Source organism: Schistocerca americana, chromosome 10, assembly GCF_021461395.2.
Source record: "Schistocerca americana isolate TAMUIC-IGC-003095 chromosome 10, iqSchAmer2.1, whole genome shotgun sequence".
NCBI classification, from domain to species: Eukaryota; Metazoa; Arthropoda; class Insecta; order Orthoptera; family Acrididae; genus Schistocerca; species Schistocerca americana.
The window spans coordinates 184,614,051-184,640,959 of record NC_060128.1 but is presented as its reverse complement, the minus strand read 5'-3'; the positions used below and the strand labels follow the sequence as shown (position 1 = coordinate 184,640,959).

At 43.6% G+C, this 26,909-nt stretch overlaps 1 protein-coding gene across 1 annotated transcript; it reads right to left on the bottom strand.

Moving 5' to 3' along the window:
• Positions 1-26,895, bottom strand: LOC124552641. Its single transcript, XM_047126969.1, has 6 exons — positions 26,502-26,895; positions 12,475-12,592; positions 9,988-10,118; positions 7,157-7,284; positions 4,584-4,680; positions 1-1,306 (listed from the first exon to the last, which is right to left on the bottom strand). Exons 1-6 carry the CDS (start codon positions 26,594-26,596, stop codon positions 1,120-1,122), a joined length of 756 nt encoding a protein of 251 aa, XP_046982925.1. The 5' UTR covers positions 26,597-26,895; the 3' UTR covers positions 1-1,119.
• Between the last annotated feature and the right edge of the window lie 14 nt (positions 26,896-26,909).

The following is a 26,909-nucleotide window of genomic DNA, read 5'->3' as shown; positions in this document are numbered from 1 at the left end:
TTCTAAAGGTAGCTTATTGTGACAAATATGTAAGATAACATTTTGACACACTTAAGAAAATGTGTTAAAATTTCCACTGAAGCATTCCGAAAAAAATGGAGTGAAATTCCTGAAATGCGGAAACATAATATTTGCTGTCATAGTGAAATTTCCCATTCATTGGCATATGAAATCGTAGGGAGGAACCTATACCATAAGTCGTGGTCTTCATTTATAATACTGTTAAGTGTGTTTGTGGTTCTCAGGAATCATGCCATTAAACTGACTGGCACAGGCATTTTGTGTATTTCGATTGGCGATCACAGCAGTCAAACACAGACGAGAATAAAAATATTTGCGTTCAATGAAAAATAGGTATTTACACCGAGAGGTTTTTCTGGTCTTCTTGCTCAGCAATAGCTGCACAAGTGATAAATAGGTAACTACAATGTCTTATGCACTAACAGCACACTGATTTAAAATAAATATATCGAACCAAAGCACTATTTACAAGCGTGTGGAAGATTGTGGAGGAAAAGATGAAACGATAAATTAAAACAATGATGAGTTGAGTAGTCATGTAAAATTGTAGAGGAGATGGAGAATGACATGATGAAACGATAAATTAAAAGCGATGATGAGTAGAGTTGTGGTATAAAATTGTAGAAGAGGTAGAGAACGAAATGATGAAACAATAAATTAAAAGTGACAATGAGTGGAGTTGTGTAAAAGTGTAGAGAAGCTAGAGAACGGAATGATGAAATGGTAAATTAAAAGTGATGCTGAGGGGAGTTGTGGTGTCAAATTGTAGAGGAGGTAGAGAACGAAATGATGAAACGATAAAATAATAGTGAAGACGAGTAGAGTTGTATTCAATTGTAGAGGTAGATAATGAAATGATGAAACGATAAATAAAAAGCGACAGTGAGTTGTGATGTAAAACTGCAGAGGGGGTAGAGACGAAATGGTGAAACGATAGATTAAAAGCGATGAGAGGAGTTGTGTTGTGGTAACGATGACACCGCCCCGGATGCCGTGGTGCGTGAAGCTGACATCACTGTTGAACGGGACGGCGAGATCACAGCAGCTGATCCGCTTCGCGCAGCGGTGACGTCACAGCGACTTGTCACGGTGACGTCATCAGAACTCGGCTGTGGCGAAACGCTGTCCGCCCATAGCCAGGGGAACCAGGAGCGGGCGGGCGTCAGACAAGCAGCTGCTGTTCCAGTGCTGGTCCAGGGCTCCAGCCGGGAGGGAATTCTCCACTGCAGTTCCATTGCGCCGGCAGGTTGCTCCAGCTTCTTCACTGAATTCGTCTGTCGCACCCCTGTAACAAAAATAAATACGTTACTATCGAAAAATCCATAGTTTTACACTTTTATTGTCTCATTTCCTAACTTAACTCTCTCATCAGCGTCTGATTTGACTGAATATACTCCAGCACCCACTTTTATTGATGTGCAATTTAAACCTTTGTGTCAAGACAGTATCTTACAACCTCTGTGTCAAGGCAGTACCCTTTCCATTCAACTGATCTTTCAAGTCCTTTGCCATCTGTGACAGAATTACAATGTCATCGGCAAACCTTAGTATTTTCATTTCTTCTGCCTGAGCTTTGTTTCTTTTTCCAAATTCCCCCTCCGTATCCTTTATTGGTTTTCAACTACTGAGTCTTGATATCTGCAGGTTGCTTTCTGTACAAATTGCATATAACGTTTTGCTCACAGTATTTTTTCCCCTCTTACCCTCAGCATTCAAGAGAAGGTGTTCCACTCAACGTTGTCTAAAGATTTTTGTAGCTGCGCGAATGCTGTAAGTCTTGGGTTTCAATTCTCTCAATAGCTAGACGGAAGTGAGGATGCGGTTATAATTTGACAGTTTAATATTTCGGCTCCATTGTACTTAACAATTTTTTTTTTGGTCATCAGTCTACTGACTGGTTTGATGCGGCCCGCCACGAATTCCTTTCCTGTGCTAACCTCTTCATCTCAGAGTAGCACTTGCAACCTACGTCCTCAATTATTTGCTTGACGTATTCCAATCTCTGTCTTCCTCTACAGTTTTTGCCCTCTACAGCTCCCTCTAGTACCGTGGAAGTCATTCCCTCATGTCTTAGCAGATGTCCTATCATCCTGTCCCTTCTCCTTATCAGTGTTTTCCACATATTCCTTTCCTCTCCGATTCTGCGTAGAACCTCCTCATTCCTTACCTTATCAGTCCACCTAATTTTCAACATTCATCTATAGCACCACATGTCAAATGCTTCGATTTTCTTCTGTTCCGGTTTCCGACAGTCCGTGTTTCACTACCATACAATGCTGTACTCCAGACGTACATCCTCTGAAATTTCTTCCTCAAATTAAGGCCGGTATTTGATATTAGTTAACAATACGACCATGTTAAAACTGAGGTGCTTTAGAAAATCAGCCTTTCGTCTTTAGACACGCACCCCAAGAATCACGGTGCCTCATAAATAATTCTGTGCATCAGTTCATAAATAAATAAAAATTAATTTTTCTAATCCAAACGTCTTTTTCTAGCTCCATTATTTAGTTCTTCCCACGCCCATGAGCCCATACAAACACAGTTCAATACCACTTAAAAATCTAATGATCTAAGTTTGTATACCAATATCGAGATCAAAAATAGTTCACCTACAGCGCAAAAAACAATACACATTGCCATGAAAATGTGATTAAAATACAGCAAGTTTTCATAAGAGCGGGCATAAATGTAACGGGACATAGAGAATGCTCCACTGAACAATTTGCGGTAGGGAAGCTGCGGCCAGAGAAGCCTCCTTAAGGATATATGGAAGTAATCTTGTCTAGCAAAACCGTTTTCTAGCTTGCTTACAATTAACATGTGTACAAGTTTACACGTACTGTGCTGTTTATTTATATGTGTGTACACTGTGTGATCAAAAGTAACTGGACACCCCCCAAAACATAGGTTTTTGATATTAGGTGCATTGTGCTGCCACCTACTGCCAGGTACTCCATATCAGCGACCTCAGTAGTCATTAGACGTCGTGAGAGAGCAGAATGGGGCGCTCCGCGGATCTCAAAGACTACGAACGTGGTCACGTGATTGGGTGTCACTTGGGTCATACGTCTGTACGCCAGATTTACACACTCCGAAACATCCCTAGGTCCACTGTCTCCGATGTAGTAGTGAAGTGGAAACGTGAAGGGACACGTACAGCACAAAAGCGTACAGGCCGACCTCGTCTGTTGACTGACAGAGACCGCCGACACTAGAAGAGGGTCGTAATGTGTAATAGGCAGACTTCTATCCAACCATCAGACAGGAATTCCAAACTACATCAGGATCCACTGCAAGTATTATGACAGTTAGGCGGGAGGTGAGAAAACTCGGATTTTATGGTCGAGCAGTTGCTCATAAGCCACACATCACGCCGGTAAATGCCAAACGACGCCTCGCTTGGTGTAAGGGGCGTAAAAATTGGACGATTGAACAGTAGAAAAACGCTGTGTGGAGTGACGAATCACGGTACACAGTGTGGCGACGCGATGGCAGGGTGTGGGTATGGCGAATGCCAGGTGAACGTCATCTGCCAGCGTGTGTAGTGAAAACAGTAAAATTTGGAGGCGGTGGTGTTATGGTGTGGTCGTGTTTTTCATGGAGGGGCCTTGCACCCCTTGTTGTTTTTCGTGGGCCTATCACAGCACAAGCCTACATTGATGTTTTAAGCACCTTCTTGCTTCCCACTGTTGAAGAGCAATTCGGGGATGGCGATTGCATCTTTCAACACGATGAAGCACCCGTTCATAATGCAGAACCTGTGGCGGAGTGATTACACGGCAGTAACATCCTTGTAATGGACTGACTTGCACAGAGTCCTGACCTAAATCATATAGAACACCTTTGTGATGTTTCTTAACGCCGACTTCGTGCCAGGCCTCACCGACCGACATCGATACCTCTCCTCAGTGCAGCACTCCGTGAACAATGGGCTGCCATTCCCCAAGAAACCTTCCAGCACCTGATTGAACGTGTGCCTGCGAGAGTGGAAGCTGTCATCAAGGCTAAGGGTGGGCCGACACCATATTGAATTCCAGCATTACCAGGTGTCCGGTTACTTTTGGTCACATAGTGTATAAACAAGGAATTGCCAGAATATTAGCTGCCCGTGATGTAATTATAAACACATCAGGGGTATTTATCAGGGTGCTTCAGAGTCTTATTCGGCGATGTTACGCTTGCATTGAGGTTTCTGGCCGTCAGGTTCAGCACATTTTGTAAGATACAGTACATATGGTACGTTCACTGTGCCAGTGATGGCATTTGCAGTTAACTAATGTAAATTAAAAAGTTCACAGTAATATGATTTTAATCTTATTATTTCCTTAAGGGGACTGTTATTGCAGAGGCGGACGTGTGCGGGTCACTACACTCCGCAGAATGAGCGCCGTTACAACGTCTCGCTCTCAGGTCGATGCTCGCCCTCTGCGGCGTGCTTACCGCCAGCTGTTCGTGGCACGCTCGGCCTTCCTGGGGACCCTCCCGTCTCTTGTCGCACGACGCACAAAGGCCTGCTGACCTTCACATGCGCTATGAATGAAGTGCGCGATGCGGCTTACCTTGCAATCGGGTTTTCCTTGCGAGCCGGCAGCAGAGAGCCGGCGGTGTGTGCGTGCTTGTGGGCGCCTTCATCCCAGAGTAGAGACTTCACGCCGTCTGCAAATACACAGAGGAGTGACGTCAACATTGGAAGTGCTTCGAAAAAAGTCCGTGATAAGTTTGTCATGTACGGTGGTACAATAAAGTGCTCTAAATTCAGAGTGTATGGATCTTCCATACAAGCAAACTGGCACACACACACACACACACACACACACACACACACACACACACACACACAGAGAGAGAGAGAGAGAGAGAGAGAGAGAGAGAGAGTAAGAGTGAAATATGGTGGAACTGGAAGAAGACATAGAAAGGAAAGACAATGAGAGTAAGATAATCAAATATTAAAATGAAAAGATGAATATGAGGAGGGAAATGAAAAGCTAGAAGTACAGTAAAGTAACGAAGAGAGAGAGAGAGAGAGAGATTCAGAGACAACTAAGAGCAGAGGAAGAGACAAATATGTTATAGATGAGGAATACACAATAAGATATTGATATGGAGAAGGAGGAACAGAAAAAAGAGAGAGGTGTATAGAGAAAGAGGATCAGAAGTGAATGAAAAGTATTGAGAAAGTGGAAGAAGATGAATAGAGGCAGAAAAAATAGCAAGACGAGCAAGAGAGAAAGATATAGAGAAAGAAAAATGAGATGAGAGAAATATATGGAGGATGAGAGTAGAGAGCAAGAGATATTTACAGAAAGAGAAAAAGAGAGAAATATATGGAGAATAATGAACTGAAAAAGATTAAGATGTGACGAAAGAGAAAGAAGAGGAGAAGATAAATCTACAGTACGAAATAAGTAGAGAGAGGATGACGCAAAGCCATTACATAAAATGTTGATAATTGCGTGAATATTAGTGAAACTGTGGAATTTGACTTGATACGCGTTGATTTAGAGCGACGCCGATTTCATTCTGCAAAAATTGTAAAAACTTGTATGTCCAGTACTTCTCTAGGAAAGCTGCAAGCGACTGTCATACTTTTTCATACATTAAAAAAAGAAGTTATTTCTCGACCTATCAGTAGGAATAAGATCTCCCGATACCCGAGTAATTGAATAAACTGCGTTTAAATCCACAATCGTTGTCAGAAATTTTGCAGAAACTGCTTTGAGTAAGAAAGTGGGAACTAAAAATATGCATTTTTTGTGATGGATGCCAAGTTTAGATCCCACAGAACCCTGTAGAGAAATGCTATAAAAACAATTATTTTTTTGTGGTAATGTGATGATAACTGAGTTAAAGCTGGTACGCCATAAGCAACCACATTTGGTGCAAGTATAACGTACGGTCTGGAGAAATGCAGGTTGTCCCAGGAGCAATGCTCGGTATTCAGGAATACGGCAGGAACGATCGTTGGAGGCGAAGAAGTCTACTAAACATGGGCTCTAAAGAGCGTACCCTAGTAGCATCTTCGATGATGTGAAGAAACATCTCCTACTGCAAGGTCTTTGCTTTGCTTATTTTGGAAGGAGATTGTATGGACTAAAACAAGAAAAAATTGTCGAGTAAACAGGGACTCCAAAACGCACATTTCAAGAGCTGTGAACACTTACTCAGTAGAAGCGACGTGTTTCACAGTAGCGAACACGAATAGAGCCCCTCATAGTATTTAAGGCATGTGTTTTACAGCCCTTGCACGCTGGACATTTTTCTCCCAAAATACGGAAACCAAAGAGCTTGCAGCAGAAGAGATTCGTTTGATACTACTGAAGATGAAGAAACATTCACAGCTTTGGGGCATGCATTTCACAGCCCATGTTTACTAGACATTTTTTGCCTCAAATGTTAGTTCCTGTCAATAATTTCATTTTGAAACTCCTCCATTGCTCCGTGTTAGCCTACAAAAACAACAAGAGACTATGAGTCCGTCTTGATTTTTTAAGGTCGTAAAACTATTTTGAGACGTATAGTAAATAAGAATCAAAGAACCCACTGATGATGGCGGTATTTGTATTTGTTGTTGAAACTAGGTTGGAAATAAATATTAATGCGGACTCACAATCCCAGGCTGTTGTATCATACTTGTCATATCTCTGAATATTGATCATTCCTTCTGGGACACGCTGTAGAATTTGTGTAGAACATTCCTAGCACACTTAAGTATGGGGTGCGAGATTCAGTACACATACGCCTTGCTACCGAACCAAATATACCGCTCCGTAAAACACCCCAAGAACCCTTGTCCCATGTGGTAGGGGCGTAAAAGTGTTGACATGTAAAAATAATAGAAAACAACTGATGATTTTGACGAATCCATAGTGTGAGAGAAATAAGCGACAGGGAAAAGGTCGGGCAGTTGCGATACATCGCTGCTTCAGAACCTGGTAGCTTCAATAACCATCGACAACAAACGAACTGCAGATGAATTTACTGGGTAATTACATTTGATACAATCTCTTGAGAGGCATAATATGTCATATTACGACATATTGTATTACCACGTTTTCAGTATTTGTCGGCGGGACGTGCTACTACATCCACGACCTGGCACATGACAAACAATATACGAGATTGCGGTACTCACCGAGCAACAAGTTGACGTATGACAAGATCTGCGACTGCAGGGTTCTGGGTTCTCCTTCCGGCAGAGGTGCGGAAACTGGGACGCACCGCCCCTCGGAGTCCCTCTCGTGGCCCTCTGCGCATTCACACCTGAAACATTGGTTCCTGTCTCAGCCTTGTGCCTGCAAAGCGTCTCACCTAGTGAAAGAACTTTGGAGCGTGAGAGAAAAACGAAAATAGCGCCTCTAAATTCCATGAATCTTTTGTGGAGTGTGTACTTCGAAGTAAACATTCCACAAAAACATCACGGAGTCCAGTTATTGATGGCCCTATTATGCATGCATCGATATGCACTAATCAGCCAAAACACTGCGACCACTGAAAACCGCTACGTTTGATGCCGGCTGGTTGCGTTGCAGGCACGTGACGCGGTAGCAAAAGTATGTAAGCGGTGCAGTCACGGACGGGGGATCACCCTAGCGAAGATATGTTCTGCAAATGGGGAAATCCATTGAGAGAAGTGACTTTGACAAACGGCAGATTTCAAAATCTTGAACATGGCTGCGAAACAGCGTCTTTGTAAATTTGAAGAAGTCGAAAAAATCAGCCAAGCAGTTGCAAAACAAAGGTTTATTATCTCTTGACCTAGGTTCCGATATTTCTAAAAATATCTTCTTCGGAAGTCCCCTGTTGTATCTGCGAATAATCTAGTCTATTGTGAGCTGTTTTTTGGTTGATTAGTAGGTGCGGTCTCTATATCACTTTACAGTCTAAAGTCAGTCCGAGGTATTTTAGTGTGTTAGTAAATTGGAGAGGAAGTTTGTAAAAATGATGAGCTAGAAAAGAAAAGAACAAGAGTGTTACGTGAGGAAAGGGGGAAGTGCTGTAGTAGAAGAAGAAGATGGTGATGAAGAGGAAGGAAATGGATCGAAGGCGACTAAAATGGGAACTGAGTGGAGGTGTGTGAAAGGAAATCATGAGGAGATTGAGATGGGGCTTTGTTGGATAACAGTTCCTACCGACTCCTTTGTCGTATTCAGCTCGTACTTAAAGCCACTCTCGCTATGTCGAATGAGCCATCGCAGCAGAACTCTAAGGAGTGCGTGTATTGTTTTGTTTGTTACGGATCTGCATTGACTGACAATGAACCAATGAAACAGCAATCGCGTTATTGTTGCACGTGTGTTGCACTGAGTGTTGTGTGCATGTTTTGAACTGTCTCATAAAAAGAAAAATTCGGATCGACGTGTATACTTTTTACCATTTTAGAAGTTGTTGACTTCAGTGAACGAATAAACAGGCTATGGAGCGATGAGGGTAAATATACTTATGGGGAATCATCGGCACAGGAGTCAGTTATCCACGTTGCTCCACTGCCTTCTTCCATGGCTTCCTACGAGAGAACAGGACTGCCAGTCACTGAATATATGGAGACATTCATCCCACAGCAACTACATTTGCCGAATGAAATGAAATGATCGCATGGCATTTACTGGCCGGGATATCCCTTTCGGGGTTCGGTCGCTGTACTGCAAGTCTTTTTAGTTGACGCCACTTCGGCGACTTGCGTGTCAATGATGATGATGGACACACAACACCCAGTCCCCTGCCGGGAATCGAACCCGGGCCCCGTTGCGTGGTAGGCGGTATCGCTAGACGTGTAGCTGGTCTCTTGTTACTCGTTATTTTTTAAATAACGGTGTTGCCGTTCTAAATGTAAGGAAGTACGACTGTTTTTAAATTTCATGTAATCCTCTTGTCTATAAATTCTATTGAAACAGTGGTTCAGAATCCATAGTTCGTCAGCACAGTAGCTGAATCTTCCCGCCATCTTACATCTATGTGCTGCAAATTATTCAATAGCAAAGCTGGCTCAGACTGCTTAACTGCCCCTTGGTCTATTTTCATTCGCCCCACACACCCCTAACTTACTTGACCAATGTTCCGTCTCCATACCGCAACCCTTTCCTCCATCCCTTTCGGCACTCTCATCCCCTGGAACATTACATCCCACTTGACTCACCCCTTACAGGGGAATCTGCAGCTATGAGTGTCCTTATTTCTGCCTTGACATCGTTAACTTTTGAAATTTCGGAAATTATCGACGGTGACACCAAGTTAAAATGATCAACAGACCCGAACAGGAGGATATGGGATGCCACATATAATAGTGTTCAAAGAGGAGTCTTAAGAAAAGATTGATGCTACAGATGCTTAGTACTGCCGAATCAGCAGTTCAGAACTCACACCTCATAGCTGATTTGTACGTGTCAGTATTTAAAAAAGAATCATCTCTAGATGACCTTTGTAACGAAAATAGTGAAATACATCTGAAATGAAAACAAATTATGTAGTTAGCGCCTGAAACCAGAAATTACCAGGTGAAAGTGCCTGTATGAGTGAAGAGGTACTTTGATTACCGAGTGTTTCCGAAAATAAAATTAGCAATGTTAGCATTCGAAACAAGAACCCCTCACATGCAGACTCCTGCGTGAGTCAGAATAGAGTTTTCACGGTCCACAGGGTACAGGTTGGATCAAGTAGGCGGCGATGTACAGTATTCAGGCCAAGTGGAGAAAGGTACTGCTAAGCAATCTGAAATAAACCAGCGTTCTCTAACTGCTACTGCAGCAATACTGCTACCTGTTACGTCACATAGAGTCGCCTGTTGCTGTGTAATGGATATGGAAATGACACACTTCGCTATCATACAAGTAAGACAGAATCTGAGTAATGATGGTCCCAGGATGGTGCCCTAAGGTACCGCCAAGTCATACATATTTTCCGAAGGGAGAAAGAGGGGTAACTGCAGTAGATGGAAAGCAGTACGTTTCCAATGAAGGAAGGACTTACCTGTTGGGTGCGGTGCAGCTTTCTCCTTGAGGACAGCCCCTGGTGCAGATGGGAACGCAGGCGTCTGGTGTGTCTGGGGACCTCTGGTAGCCGGCACAGCAGTGCCTCTCTGTGCGGAACACCACCTCAGTCTGCACACACATACCATCCACATGGTTACATACAGCAGACAGTGGTATAGCATTCATTTCAACAACAAAATGTAAATGTCGAGTGACTAGGGCCTCCCGTCAGCTAGGCCGTTCGCCAGGTACAAGTCTTTCGAGCTGACACCGCTCGGCGACTTGCGCGTCGATGGGGATGAAATGATGGTGATTAGGACAACACAACACCCAGTCCCTGAGGGGAGAAAATCTCCGACCCTGCCGGTAATCAAACCCGGGCCCTTAGGATTGACATTCTGTCGCGCTGACCACTCAGCTACCAGGGTCGTACATTTCAACAATATACAAATGGAACAACACAATTTCAGAGACTTTACTACCATGCAGATAAGGTTTTACGTACACAAACTGAAGCTGCCAATGAAAATTTGTACCAAGGTTGGGAATCAAACATCCTCTCCTACTTACTAGGCAGGTACGTTAGCCACAAAGCCACCTTCGCACAGGCTGACCCTGGCACGCCTCCCTTCTCAATCCAAAGAGGCTTAGTGACTAATGGAACTGCCTAGTAAGCAGAAGACCCAGGTTCGATTTCCAGATCGGTACAAACTTTCACTCGCGACTCAAGTCTATATGCATAAAAGCATACGTACACCATGTAATACCACACTCTTGCAGTATTTTCAAAGTGCTGTTGTTGTGCGCACCTTTCGACTAGACGTTGTAATGAAACTAATCAGTGCCCCTTTTCACCACATAGCGTAGTATTTGATATGTGTGATAAATTCGCGACATGATGCCATAGAGTTAAAATTGTGACACTGGATTTTGTACAGTTTTAACAATAGTAATGAGATGCTTTTGTACACTTACATCCAAAATGTGTGTGTTGTTGTTGTAGTCCTCAGTCCTGAGACTGGTTTGATGCAGCTCTCCATACTGCTCTATCCTGTGCAAGCTTCTTCATCTCCCATTACCTAGTGCAACCTACATCCTTCTGAAACTGCTTAGTGTATTCATCTCTTGGTCTCCCTCTACCATTGTCACCCCCCCCCCCCCCACACTTCCTTCCAGTACTAAATTAGTGATTCCTTGATGCCTCAGAACATGTCCTACCAACCGATCCCTTGTAGTCAAGTTGTGCCACAAACTCCTCTTCTCCCCAGTTCTACTCAATACCTCCTCATTAGTTATATGATCTACCCATCTAATCTTCAGCATTCTTCTGTAGCACCACATCTCGAAAGCTTCTATTCTCTTCTTGTCCAAACTGTTTATCGTACATGTTTCACTTCCATACACGGCTACACTCCATACAAATACTTTCAGAAACGACTTCCTAACACTTAAATCTATACTCGATGTTAACAAATTTCTCTTCTTCAAAAACGCTTTCCTTGCCATTGCCAGGGTAAATTTTACATACTCTCTACTTCAACCATCATCAATTATTTTGGTCCCCAAATAGCGAAACTCCTTTACTACTTTAAGTGTCTCATTTCCAAATGTAATACCCTCAGCATAACCCCTACTTAATTCGACTACATTCCATTATCCTCGTTTAGCTTTTGTTGATGTTCATCTTATATTAACCTTTCAAGACATTGTCCATTCCGTTCAATTGCTCTGCTAAGTCCTTTGCTGTCTCTGACAAAATTACAATGTCATCGGCGAACCTGAGAATAACAGAGTGACGACAATGGAAATTTATGCTGGACCAGGACCAAAACCCAGATTTCTCGTTTATCATGAGCAGTCACTTTACAATTAGCCTATACAGGCATGACTCACAGGCAGACCCAAAATTCCATGTGTTGTCAACCATGTGTCTACAACCCGTACTCGTACATCTATTATGTGTATTTCCGTACAGGCGAGACATTCTACTTGAAAGTCGCACGCATGGTGTCGGTGGTTAAATACGCAGTTCAGAATAACACAGGCGCTGAAGTATCGTATCGCGTAATAATTAGAGGCGAACATGTTAAATATATATGTTTTTCAATTAATACTTCATAAATACATGTTGTAGTGTTCACTAGCTGTTGTATACATGTGTATTCCTGACTATGTACTGAACAACACAGAACATAATTAACCGTGTACATTAAATACGTTTCTTCTCCGTAACTATTTGGAAGAGGACATATGTCCATATGAAGTCTTCTGCTTCGAATGACCGTTCCTGTCATATCCCTGAGTAGTGCTGACTATTTCTCTGGGACACCACGCATATAACTAGAATATGAGTGGTCACAGAACTGAACCCTGCAGAACGTCAGTAGTAATTTGTCCCCACCGAGAAGAAGATTTATCATGCGACCTGCTTGACTATCTAAGGTAATTCTTTGCTTCTTAAGAGTTAAACATAAAGCGTACTGACCTTGTAGTGTGTGACCGGCCTGGCCTCTGCGGCGTACTTCACACATGATGGTCCTTCACAAGACTCGTCTCTCACCGTCCTCTGCACATGCTGCGTCTCCCCGTGCTTGCGCGTGTACCTGAAAATACACAACACCTACTTTGAGATTTGATTTCGGTTACACAGCACACTGATAGAGCTGTGTATCATCGCACAGCCTGTGTCTTCGACTCCAATGGAGACAACTTACACCTAATTATACGCTCAGTTTTCTCGTACATAGAGCGTCCTCCTTGTTGATGTCTTCTGAATTTAGATCCATACCATGATAAACAACTGGGAAGTGTATGGTAGAGGGCATTTACCATTCTTCCACATACATGTTGGACAAAATAAAAATTGTCCTAGAAAATGGACTGACTCGTAATTGACATTTGTCAATCAATAATAGAGCTGCTGACCACAGAAGGACCTGGAGGAGCAGTTGAACGGAATGGACAGTGTCATGACACGAGGATATAAGATGAACATTAACAAAAGTAAAACGAGAATAATGGAATGTAGTCGAGTTAACTCAAGTGATGCTGAACGAATTAGATTAGAAAATGAGACACTTAAAGTAGTAAAGGAGTTTTGCTATTTGGGGAGCAAAATAACTGATGATGGTCGAAGTAGAGAGGATATAAAATGCAGACTGGCAATGGCAAGGAAAGCGTTTATGAAGAAGAGAAATTTGTTAATATCGAGTAAAGATTTGTCAGAAAGTCATTTCTGAAAGTGTTTGTATGGAATGTAGCCTTGATTGGAAGTGAAACATGGGCGATAAATAGTTTGGACAAGAAGAGAATAGAACCTTTCGAAATGTGGTTGGAGCTACAGAAGAATGCTGAAGATTAGATGGGTAGATCACATAACTAATGAGGAGGTATTGAATAGAATTGGGGAGAAGAGAGATTTGTGGCACAACTTGACTAGAAGAATGGTTCGGTTGGTAGGACATGTTCTGCGGCATCAAGGGATCACCAATTTAGCATTGGAGGGCAGCGTGGAGGGTAAAAATTGTAGGGGGAGACCAAGAGATGAATACACTAAGCAGATTCAGAAGGATGTAGGTTGCAGTAGGTACTGGGAGATGAAGAAGCTTGCACAGGATAGAATAGCTTGGAGAGCTGCATCAAACCAGTCTCTGGACCGAAGACCACAACAACAACAACCACAGAAAAATCTGGAAGTCTCGGTTTCGATGCACCAGTGTGTTTCTGTCATGCATTTGCTAATACCCGTTTCCTGCATGTTCTGTCCAGACTACTTCACTGTGTCATTACGTTCGAGTAAGTGAGATGAGCAGACGTGTTTCGTAAGGAGATGAATGCAACAGAAAATGGTGCACACTATGAAACAGTGCGCGTTCATCGATGAGACTTATGTTCTTATGTGAAGCACAGTTCATGGAAAATGTGTGCCGAACTGGGTGTATAAGAGTTTGAGACTGGAATTATTTTGGCAAAACCTCCAGCAAAGTGTCCAGCATTTCATGGCAAAATCTGAGAAAGCATTCAGTTCAGCAGTATGTATTACATGCCTCTCAGCCCATTTTCTGGGCCATCTTCATTCTAAATATTGTCTGGCCCAGTTTTATTTAGAGATTCTTCCCATTTGTTTCATGTACACTATGTGTTCCAAAGTATCTGGCAGCAGGTGGACACTAGTACGGGGAGTGTCCACCATTCGCCTTTGTGATGGCCTGATCTCTGCTGGGGACGCTTTCAATGAGGTGTCTGAATGTCTCTGGAGGTAAGGCAGGTCATTCTTCCCGGAGCGCCGAAACCAGAGATGATAATGATGCTGGACAATGGGGTTTGGACCCCAAAGGTGTATCACTGGATTCATGTTGGGATTTGGGCAGGTTAGTCCATTTCAACAATGTTTTTGTTCGCAAATCATTGCCTCACAGATGCTGTACCCTACACAGTATACCATGCTATAAAATGTCTTCAACTCGGGGACCACGAAATGGACCTCTGCACAATAACACCACCTCCTTCGTCCATCACTGTTGGCGGTATACATGATATCAACAAGCGTTTTCCATGCGTTGGCCAACCCAACCGCTGAATCGGATTACCACAGGGTATACCGTGATACATCACACCAGATCCCTCGTTCCCAGTCATCCACTGCCCAGTGACACCGCTCTCACACCACCTCAAACGTCGCTTACCATTGGCTACAGAATTGTGAAGCTTATGAAGAGCTGCTCGACCACTGTATCCCATTCTTTTGAACTCCCTACGCACAGTCATTGTGCTAGTTGGACTGCTGGCAGCACTCTGGAACTCACAAGTGATTCCTTCCCCTGATTTCATGCGACTTTTTATTCTGACCCTCAGTAGTGATCGACAATCCCTGTCCGACATTATTGAGGGCAGCTTGGACTGGGTTTAGCTGCGGTTGATCCTTCAGAATCACATCACCAGCTGTCGGGCAGTTTTAGAAGGGTTGAAATGTTCCTGGTGAACTCGTTACTCAGGTTGTAAGGTAATCAGACGTTCGATGGGGGTTAGTAGCGGAAAAAGAGGTGTACAGCGGGTAACTTCGAAAAATGTACGAGGGTCACTCCAAAAGAAATGCACACTATTTTTGTAAAAATACAGTTTTCATTCTGCATGTATGAAAGTTTTACAGTGTGTAGATACATCCTTCCCGCTTGTTTTCAAACTTAGTTCAGCCTGTTCCCGTGAGTGGCGCCGTCACAGCATGTCTTCAAGATGGCTGCTACATTTGACGTTCGTCAGAAGCAACGTGCTGTCATAGAATTCCTGTGCTGTGAAAACGAGACAGTGAGAAACATCCACAAGAGGTTGAGAAAGGTGTATGGAGATGCTGCTGTCGATCGCAGTACAGTTAGTCGGTGGGCAAGCAGGTTACGTGATGAAAGCGGGCACGGCAATATTGAGGATTGTCCTCGCAGCGGCAGGCCTCGTACTGCACACACTCCCGACTATGTGCAGAGAGTTAACGAATTGGTGACTGCTGACAGACGCATCACAGTGAACGAATTGTCACGCTACGTTGGGATAGGGGAAGGAAGTGTTTGCAGAAGACTGAAAGTGTTGGCGTTAAAAAAGGTTTGTGCCAGGTGGGTTCCCAGGATGTTGACAGTGGCTCACAAAGAAACAAGAAAAACGATATGCAGCGAACTTTTGGAACAGTACGAGAATGGTGGAGATGAATTTCTTGGCATAATTGTGACAGGTGATGAAACGTGGCTCCATCATGTTTCACCAGAGACGAAGAGGCAATCAATGGAGTGGCATCGTGCAAATTCACCCAAGAAAAAAAAATTCAAAACCACACCTTCTGCTGGAAAAGTTATGGCTACGGTGTTTTTCGATTCCGAAGGACTCTTGCTTGTGGACATCATGCCAAGTGGAACCACCATAAATTCTGATGCATATGTGACGACACTGAAGAAACTTCAAGCTCGACTGAGTCGTGTTAGACCACATCTGCAAAAGCAGGATGTTTTGCTGTTGCCCGACAATGCAAGGCCACATGTCAATCAAAAAACCATGGAAGCAATCACAAAACTCGGATGGACAACACTGAAATACCAGCCTTACAGTCCTGACCTGGCTCCATGTTTCTTTGGGAAACTGAAAGACTCTCTTCGTGGAACTAGGTTTGAAGAGGATGACTCCCTTGTGCACGCTGCCAAACAGTGGCTCCAACAGGTTGATACAGAATTTTACCGTGCGACTATACAGGCGCTGGTTCCAAGATGGCGTAAGGCACTTGAGAGGGATGGAAATTATGTGGAGAAATGAAAATATTGTTCCTAAAGGATGTATCTACACAGTGTAAAACTTTGAAACATGTAGAATAAAAGAAGGATTAAAAAAAAAATAGTGTGCATTTCTTTTGGAGTGATCCTCGTACATTTACCAAGGTAAGGAGGAAAAGAAAAGAACCAGCAAGTAGTCTGAGTAAAGGAAGAAGAAATACACTGAAACAACGAAGAAATACCGGGAAGAAAGAAGGGAAGAACGAAGCTGCAGTAGGGCCATGTTCGACTGGTAACACTTCTCACCGCAGCTCGTGGTCTAGTGGTTAGCATGGCTGCCTCTGGATCACGGGGTCCCGGGTTCGATTCCAGGCCGCGTCGCGGATATTCTCCGCCCGGGGACAGGGTGTTTATGTTGTCCTCATCATCTTATCACAATTTGGGGAGTGCTGAGACTGGAAATGGAAAGAGTTTGTAACTTGTACATGCGCTGATGACGACGATGTTGAGCGCCCCCCAAACCAACCTCAACATCATCACCGACCTTCGATTTGAGGACGTTACTGTTTCTCTGAACGGGTCCCCGGAAATACGTGCTGGCGACTGTCCGGTTTCCACCGGATTGCGCGAAAAGATAAACGCCTGCTTCCTGAAACGTGGCCGGTGGTTTGCGCTGCTGTAGTGGCCACGTTCTCCTCAACCGACCGCACGAGGAAACCGACAACGGCAGGCTAGGTGATAAGTGCCCGAATCACACAGCTGGGCAATGCCCTGGCCACAGTGCACACGTGACACTGTGGTAGCGCGTTCTGCCACGGAGGTAGCAAGCAAGTGTTGGAACATCTAGATTCAAACGCAGTGCAATGCATCTGACTTGGGTTGACCACCTCAAACAAATTTCCTGTCCAAAATAAAAAGAAATTGGCGAAGTGCGAATAGGACTAGCGCACTGAGCGTTCCGTAAAAACTTAAGAATGTATACAGGGTGTTCGGAAATTTCCGTTACAGACTTCTTGGACTTTTGGGGGAGGGGGGAGTGAGTATACAATTATAAAACGTCCCTTTAGAAAAATTTATGAATGACTGTGCTGATAAACCTCCTACATTATTTGCTTTTCAAACAGCTGAGCAAAACTGAACGTACTCAGACATTACTCTCTTTACTTATTCTGATCAACACTAAACTGACACACAGTATTTTTAGCGCAACGCAATCTGACTTTCAATAGTCCCTACAAAAGAATGGCCCTGACTAACAATAACCTATACCTTTCATGAATCACTAACCTCACAAAAATCTTCCTTACTCGAACTACTGCAATACTGCGAGCGCCAATACTGCCAACTAAATAAAAGATTCTAACTACTGACGGCGCTAACTACTGATAGGCATAGTTAGCAAATGAAAGATTTTGATAGAGAACATACAAGGTATTTACCTTAATAGTGATCAAAAGTCATAACATATATAGCAGTTCATGACATCCAGTCTTACAAATTTACTGTCTCTGATGGACACACGTCCAGATCATCCGCTCTCAGAACTCCGCCATCTCTCTCCCACATCCACCACTGCTGGTGGCTTACCTCCAACTGCGCAACGCTACACGCTGTTCACATCCAACTGCCCAACACTACAATGGCGAATATTCCAACAACGCAAACCAGCCACAGAGAGCACACAGCACAGACAGCAATTTTCATACAGAGCACTACGTGGTGTTACCAATATTGAAACCTAAACAGCCTACTTACACAATATTTTAAATAGGAACCCACCTTCGGAGCCGGCCGCTGTGACCGAGCGGTTCTAGGCTCTTCAGTCTGGAACGGCGCTACTGCTACTGTCGCAGGTTTGAATCCTGCCTCTGGCATGGATGTGTGTGATGTCCTTAGGTTAGTTTAGTTTAAGTAGTTCTAAGTTCTAGGGGACTGATGACCTCAGATTTTAAGTCTCATAGTGCTTAGAGTGCTTAGAGCCATTTTTAACCACGTCTGCAAACGTACCATTTCCGTTCTACAACGGTTTCAACTCAGATGTTTAACTCATCCACTGAGCGAGGTGGCGCAGTGGTTAGGACACTGGACTCGCATTGGGAGGACGATGGTTCAAACTCGCTTCAGGCCATCCTGATTTAGAAACTTCCCGACAGATTAAAACTGTGTGCCGGTCCGAGACTCGAACTCGGGACCATTGCCTTTCGCGGGCAAGTTCGAGTGTCGGTCCGGCACACAGTTTTAATCTGGCAGGAGGTTTCATATCAGACCACACTCCACTGCAGAGTGAAGATCTCAATCTGGAAACATCCCTCAGGCTGTGGCTATGCCATGTCCCCGCAATATCCTTTCTTTCAGGAGTTCTAGTTCTGCAAGGTTCGCAGGAGAGCTTCTGTCAAGTTTGGAAGGTAGGAGACGAGGTACTGCCAGAAGTAAAGCTGTGAGGACGGGGCGTGAGTCGTGCTTGGGTAGCTCAGTTGGTAGAGCACTTGCCCGCGAAAGGCAAAGGTCCCGAGTTCGAGTCTCGGTCGGGCACACAGTTTTAATCTGCCAGGAAGTTTCATACCAGCGCACACTCCGCTGCAGAGTGAAAATCTCATTCTGGCATCCTGATTTAGGTTTCCCAATGATGTCCCTAAATCTGTTCAGGCAAATGCCCGCATGGTTACTTTGCAAGGGCACGGCCGACTTCGTTCGCTATCCTTCCCTAATCCAAAAGGACCGATAACCTCGCTGTATTGTCCCCTGTCCCGAATGAACCAACCAACCAACTCATCCACTTTTGCGTGAGGAATTGAATTAGGCTTGATGCACTACAGTAATTAGGTAACAGTTTCCAAGGAAACGTAACGAAACATCCATTTACCACTCAAGGCCATTCGTTTGTGTTAACACTTCAACATTACGTGTTTACACTATTCCAAAAAGAATCCAGCATACTGTACGTTCAGAGCAGTACTGATGCATTTCAACAGCAGCTCGATGCGGCGACTATCAACATTGTACCTATGAACCATTTCCTAGTACACACGGTCCTTCCCATCTGGAGTGTCTTCAGTTTCTAGCGAAGCGTCCAGAACTCGAGCCAGCAGATATTCAACTGTCTCTATTCCCCTGCCCGTAAATTAAACTTACTTACGATTCCACAAGAAGTAGTCCATAGAAGTAAAACCCGACGGTCACGGCAGCCACGCTTTTGGTTCACCTCGGCCTAACCATCTTTGACCATATCGTCCGTCTCCGACCTACTCGTCAGAAGAGAAGTGGTGTACCATTATGCTGACAGATACGCCGCGCGCGGTGGGCGCGCGGTCTCAGGCGCCTTGTGACGGTTCGCAGGGGTCCCCCTGTCGGATAGGCATGTGCGTCTGTGTTGCCCTTAGCGTAAGTTTAAGTTAGATTAAGTAGTGGGTACCGATGATCTCAGCTGTTTGGTCCCATAGGAACCTACCACCAATCCAAAAAATGGTTCAAATGGCTCTGAGCACTATGGGACTTAGCTGCTGAAATCATCAGTTCCCTAGAACTTAGAACTACTTAAACCTAACTAACCTAAGGACCTCACACACATCCATGCCCGAGGCAGGATTCGAACCTGCGACCGTAGCGGTCTCGCGGTTCCCGACTGAAGCGCCTAGAACCGCTCGGCCACACCGGCCGGCTTACGCCAATACAATCCGACTGATATTCAGTGGCACAGCCTCCTAGAGTGGGTCCTGTACGTTTTGTACGAAGATCGTGATGCAGGACCAATAAGCTTGAAGGGAAGGATGAATGGCATATCTGAACTGAACCGCCGTAGAGCGCAAACGGTACGTTTCCGGATATGCTTTCCCAATCAAAATATTACGTGCTCACTCCCTAGGAGTGTAGATAGTACCCTGTGTAGATAATACATCCATCACGGGAATCTACAATATCGACGATATCGGGCTGTTATCGATACGACACTGGCAAGATATCGGTCCAGGGAATTCCAAGACCGTATCAAAATGTTTACAGAAATTCCTCATACTAGCGTGGACATAGAAAAAGAAGCGAACAGGTGAGTTCAGTTCATGTACGATGTGTAAAGAGAGAAGGTTCAATAAAATATATTTTATTTACTTACTAAAACATGACTACAACTTACATGTCATGTTTGCATGCACAAATATTTTTCTATATTTATTTTGATGGGTGATGAATGCAGCGTTAAGTTCTAATGACGAAACGAATTTTTCCTTATGTGACATAATAAGTTCCACAAATTCCGGATTTTTTTCCTTTACTTGTACTGCGATACCTTGCTTCCAGCCAAATTTCCTATAGGTTTCAATGAGGATTCAGTTTTTACCCACTGAGGAACGGAACACTAAAAATATATCAAACAAATGTTGACCCACCAGAGAAAGACTAACCAGCATGACTGATATATTGTAACTTTGTTCGTCAACAAGATATGAATGGCACTACGTCTGTTTTAAATGGCAGCCTGTATTATGTGTTCGGTAGTCCACTTCCTCTCTTCGAGACCTCTTCAGAAAGGTATCAACCAATGGAAACCACAAAAAAAAACATAAAAAATGCACACCCGTCATGCGCTTACCCGTCTTCAGATGAAGATTTGTGTCTAGACTGTACACGAACGAAAGCAAGGTGGAAATGCTGGTCATCTATGCCGAATGTAAACTATCACAACAGTAACTCCAAGACGGGTGCAAGTAGCGCAGAACTGTATTACTATTAAACGACGTATTGTGTACAGTAACGGCGGTCCTTGATTAAAAAGTGCACAATTATTATGTTTCTTGTACTGTGGTTAAAGGTTGGTGTAAAGCTAGTCAGGTGGGAGTACTCTGCAAAGGAACCACTTCCTCGACGAATGTCTTCTCGTCTTCTGAATATTCAGGAAACGGGAAGTTTCAGCCCGAGACAACACAGTCGTTGTAGAACTCGTACAATCGTACAAACGAAGACGACAGAGTTACTGTACTTGCTTCAGTAGGGATCAATTCACACATGAGCATTGTACAGCCTCAACAAGCGACTGGCATTCACAAAACTTGTCTGCATCGTAGTCTAACGCGTGACCATAACCGTCCACGCTTACCATGTACTCTTACATCAGAAATTGCGTGCAATCCACTTCCAGAAACGTGAACAGTTTCTGTCAGAAGGAAATCCTCGTCAACCAGAACTACTTCTCCGATGTTCTTTTTACTGTCGGCGCTCTACACCTTTAGATGAAGACCGTCAAACCCGCGTGAGATTAGCTGAGCGGTCTATGGCGCTGCAGTCATGGACTGTGCGGCTGGTCGCGGCGGAGGTTCGAGTCCTCCCTCGGGCATGGGTGTGTGTGTTTGTCCTTAGGATAATGTAGGTTAAGTAGTGTGTAAGCTTAGGGACTGATGACCTTAGCAGTTAAGTCCCATAAGATTCCACACACATTTGAATATTTTTTTTAAGACCGTCAAATCAGTGACCTGCCTATATTTTCTTGGTGCTTCAATTTGTGTTCTGTCGTTTCGAGCTAGGAGACGACTTAATGTTACGCCGGATACCTGCACTGTGTCCAAGCACAGGAGACTCAAAGTCAGTTTGGTGTTACGTTCTTAATAACTAAATGTCCACGTGGACGGTACACTGCGATACGATTTTGAACATGTCTTGAGGAGAGAAGGTCATTCCCGAATAAAAAATGTACAATGCTATTCACAAAAGACGTACCTCAGTTCATATCTCTGTGACGAAGAAAGTTACACGGAAGACAATCGTGTTGGTTGATTTACCCCTGGTAGCCATACAGCGCTTGCTCGATATATTTTTCTATCTTTCTGCGTAAGATGTTATTTGGGATGGTGAGGTTTGCTTGGGACATACTGCATAATATACAGTGTGGTCAGAAACAGTCTGAGGAGCTTATAAGGGTGTTGCAGGATAGGTTATGCTGAGCGGTAATTGTTAAGGAAAACCGAAATCCGTTACGTTGCGCCCTTTCCGAGTTGAGTGGCGTCGAAGTTAACTCGGTGCTTGCCAGTGCTTTCCTTTTTTATTTTCTGTATTTTTTTTTTTTTCTAACCAAATGAAGAACACGATTGACAACACCGTCTGTTGCAGGTTGCTTGATTTGCTCACAAAACGACCTGATTAGCCAACGTCAATGTTAATTAAACCAGAAACGGCTCACCGTATCAATTTTTTTATTTTTTTATTTTTTTCCTATCAACTCTTTCTCGGCATAGATTACCTTGCAATAGCCTCCCAAGCTTTTTGGGCTGTTTCTGACCACCCTGCCTACTTACTTTCCAGACGCTTTTCATTTTGAAGGGATTCTCAGGGTAGTAATACAGTTTGTGTTAAGACGCGAATCTTCAAAGTTCGAAACTGTTTCATCATAATATTTACTAAAGTGTTACACGCATTTACTCGTTTGTTGGTTCAAATGGCTCTGAGCACTATGGGACTTAACTGCTGAGGTCATAAGTCCCCTAGAACTACTTAAACCTAACTAACCTAAGGACGTCACACACATCCATGCACGAGGCAGGATTCGAACCTGCTATCCTGCGGTCGCGTGGTTCCAGACTGTAGCGCCTAGAACCGCTCGGTCACCCCAGCCGGCTACTCGTTTGTTCTTCCGAAATTTGTGACCAGATGAGAGAAAACATAGGCTATTCCTGCACAGACGAGTAACATTTTATTCGTATAAATACTGTGGTGTGAAATGTTCCATGTCTCCAAGTATCACACCTAAATACAAAACTGTATAATTTCTGAGAAAAACTCTATAGACACCTTTAGTTTAAAAGGTAAAACGCATCTGGAACGTAAATAAGCGTCACATTGCAACAAGAAAAAGGCTCTTTAGTTTGTAAAACGAATATTTATATGCTGACATCGGAAAACGGTCGTATCAACAAAATTGCTAGATGGAGTACTGTTCAAACTTCTCCATACATGAGTAGGTATAATGAAGCCCAAACCTATGAATACCTTGGTGTTGGATACTACAGAAATGTCACTGACATTTTCAGTGGTCATAATCGCAGAAAAACTTCTCGTTAGTTGAGCAGTTGACCTTCCTGAGAAAGTCGAAAAGCTGGAGAAGGTAAACACTCCAAATGTTCCACATCCGTCTCCGCATAAAGGTGGCTACGCATACAAGTTTTGTACCGCTGTTGCACATGGTAAACAACTTGCAATGCACTCACCAGAACGTCTTGTAGCAATACTCTTCTCAGCGCTAATCTACATCTGTACAGTATCTACCTGCCACATAGGATAGTATCACATACAGAATGGCAAATGCGAAATATTACCCACGAAAACTACCAAGACATCTATGATGATGATGTTTGGTTTGTGGGGCGCTTAACTGCGCGGTCATCAGGGCCCGTACAAAGTCCTAGTTTTTACACAGTCCAATATTTTTACTCAATCCAGTCTAGCCACTGTGCGAATGATGATAATGACGATGATGATGATGAAATGATGAGAGCAACACCCAGTCCCCGGGCGGAGAAAATCACCAACTCTGCCGGGAATCGAACCCATGAGCCTGTGATCCAGAGGAGGCAACGCTTGCTACTAGACCACCTGCAGCGGACAAGATGTCTATGAAATTAACACTCACCGAGCAAAATCTCTGGACAGAAACAACATAGGCCTACTTTATGCTATTTTATGAAGAAACACTAGGCATCAACGTCAATTTTTCCTTCCCAAAGAAGCATTTTTCTCGCATAGGGAAGCTTCTAAGAATATGAGGTACTAGCAAGAGTATACGTCAGTCTCTCACATCGTACGTCATCATACGCGACACTTTAAACACTTCCAGCGACAAATCAAAACATCATGACCACCTTCTTTAGCGTACTGGTTCAGCCGGACTCGGATTAGGCGAATTTAGTGAGCAAAACATTAACGTGAGTTGACCATCATGCTCCTCAAAACACTATATCACGATTCTAGCTTGGTGACACGGACATTGGTGTCAGAGTGGACACCGAGCATGTTCGGATGCAGGTGGTCCTCAAAATTGTTACTAATGTTCACGTAGTGCACAGAATGGAAAAGAAAGTCGAGGGTCGAGGTGCTGTGAGTTTGGTCTTCGAAAGGCATCAGAGGTTCTTGATAACCGAAGCAAGTCATAAAAAAAAAAAAAAAAAAAAAAAAGCACATCCAAGTGTTCGACATTGTGAGATGGTGCAAGATATTCGAAATTCTGAGAAAAACAGGAGTGATCTATAGGGAAAGACACGTAATTTATGTATGTACAAGACCGGGAGGGAACAATAAATGGCCAAAAACGAAGTGCTCGCTTTATAAACGATGTAAAAGAGGGTGGAGTGTTTCACTCCTAGTGTTCAATCTAAACAATGAAGAAAGGATGACGGATAGAAAGGAAAGGTTCAAGAGTTGGATTAAAATTTCCGTGTGAAAGGATATAAACGGTATATTAACTGATGACATTGCTATCCTCACGGAATGTGAGGAAGAGTTACAGTATCTGTTGAATTGTATGAGTACAGAATATGGATTGAGAGTAAGTCGAAGGAAGACGAAAGCAGTGAACAGTAGCAGAAGTGGCATTGACAATAACTTAAAATGAAAATTAGTGACCTCGAACTAGAGGAAGTGAAGGAATTCTGCTACCTTGGAAGGAGAATAACCCGCGACAGATGGAGCAGAGAAAACACAGAAATTCGACTAGGGCAGGCAAAGTAGGCATTTCTGGGCAAGACAAGTCTCCAGTATCAAACATAGGCCTTAATTTGTAGAACAAATTTCTGAGGATGTACATCTGCAACACAGCATTGTATTGTAATGAATCGTGGACAGTGGTAAAACCTAAACAGTGCAGAGTCGAAGGGTTTCGTATGTGGTGCAATAGAAGGATAATGAGAATTACTTAGTCTGACGAGATAAGGAAAGGTGATATTCCCCACAGACTCGGTGAAGAAAGGAGTGTACGAGGCAGACTGACAACAAGAAGGGATAGGTTACTAGGACATGTGTTAAGAAATCAGGGAAGAGGTTACATGGTACTAGAGAGAGCAGCAGGGGGTGAAAACTACAGAGGAAGACTGCAGTAGATTTTATGCTTTACTTGTGTGGTGAGCTCCACTGCTCCCAAAACATAAGTCTATGCTGGGAGGACGTATACTGGTAAATTATGAAAACACAATTTGAGTGAAACTTCTACACTACTTATACTAAAAATGAATAAATTCCTCCAGTTGTATTTAAGGTGCGATTTTATTTTGGCAACTAGCTTCAACGTTTTAACAACGTCATCTCCAGGCCCAACACTTGTTGAAGTCAACTGCGTGCGGCTGATACTAGACGTCAGTGGTGAGATACGGACGTACTCCGTGTGGAAGGTTGGTAGTAACTCACTGACATTAACAAGTGTTGGGCCTGAAGATGACGTTGTTACAAAGTTGAAACTAATTGCCAAAATAAAGTCTACACCTTAAATACAGCTAGAGGAATTTCTTCATTTTTTAATATAAGTTTATACCATCTTACGTCCCACTGTACTCCATTTCAACTATGGATGTACGAAGATGTACACTATTTAGTGCAAACAGTTCCAAGCACACATACTGCGCTGATATTGTGTACCAAAAGCTCGTCCACCAGCACACCAAAAGGTGCGTATGGTCCCTTTGCCGATTGCTCCAAAAAGCACTGTTGCATAGAGATAATGTTGCATTTATTACACGTATAGGGGCTGTACCCTTACAAGATTATCGTTTTTTGAAATATTTTCTAACAACAGGTTGCTATAGTATCGAATAAAGTTAAAGGCTAACTTCAGGGACAAGTTAAACAAGCAATTATGTTCCATGGAACAGCCTGGTGCCATGGTGCCATTTGAGACCGCTGTTTGGAAAGTCAGACATACGCATAATGCATTTGGATAAAGAAAATCTTGAAATTTACATATATACAGTGTCTTAATATAACGTTCTAAACAATATTTACATACATGTGAAGAAAAAAATTAGTACAGCTCTAGGAGGTATGTGAAATAGAGAAGAAGCAAAACGTGTTGGTAAGAATAGCAGTCTCTGGAAGACCCTCACCATAGGAAGGAAAAAGTCTGTAGAGAATCTGCTATGGTATCCTGTAACTGTTACATGGAGGTGGAAGGAACAGTAGAGGAGATAATAGCAAGCATAATTGTTGGGTAGAGATGGAAAGATTAGCACAGTAAGACAGAAGGCAGCATAAGAGCAGTTGAAGCACCAGTGACTTGAAAAATGTATGGTAGACTTACCCCACTCTCTTGTAGCAAAACCGCTGTCTCTCCCCAGCAGTTACGACGACCAGGCTGGTCAAGAGCAGCAAGACTGTCGCAGATCCCAGCTGCATTTTTCTGTGGTTCGAATTCCGCACGGATGAAACTTTGGTCCAACACGACTGCTCCCCTGTCCTAGACAGACCGGAATGCACTACACAGGACCACTAGAGCCTTCTACAATGACTTTCTCTGGCTCGAGTAGCGTAGAGCGAAGCTTGAGACGAAGTACCACAGGGTTTCGTTTTTGGTCCAGAGAAACTTATCTCTGGCGGAGTTTTGCAGTTTGAGGTACAGAGCTCCGGCTTCTGGGCTACGGCGGAGATCCTGTGCGAGGAACAACTGTTGTAGGACAAGGCAACAGAGCAGAGGCGCGTTCGCGACTGG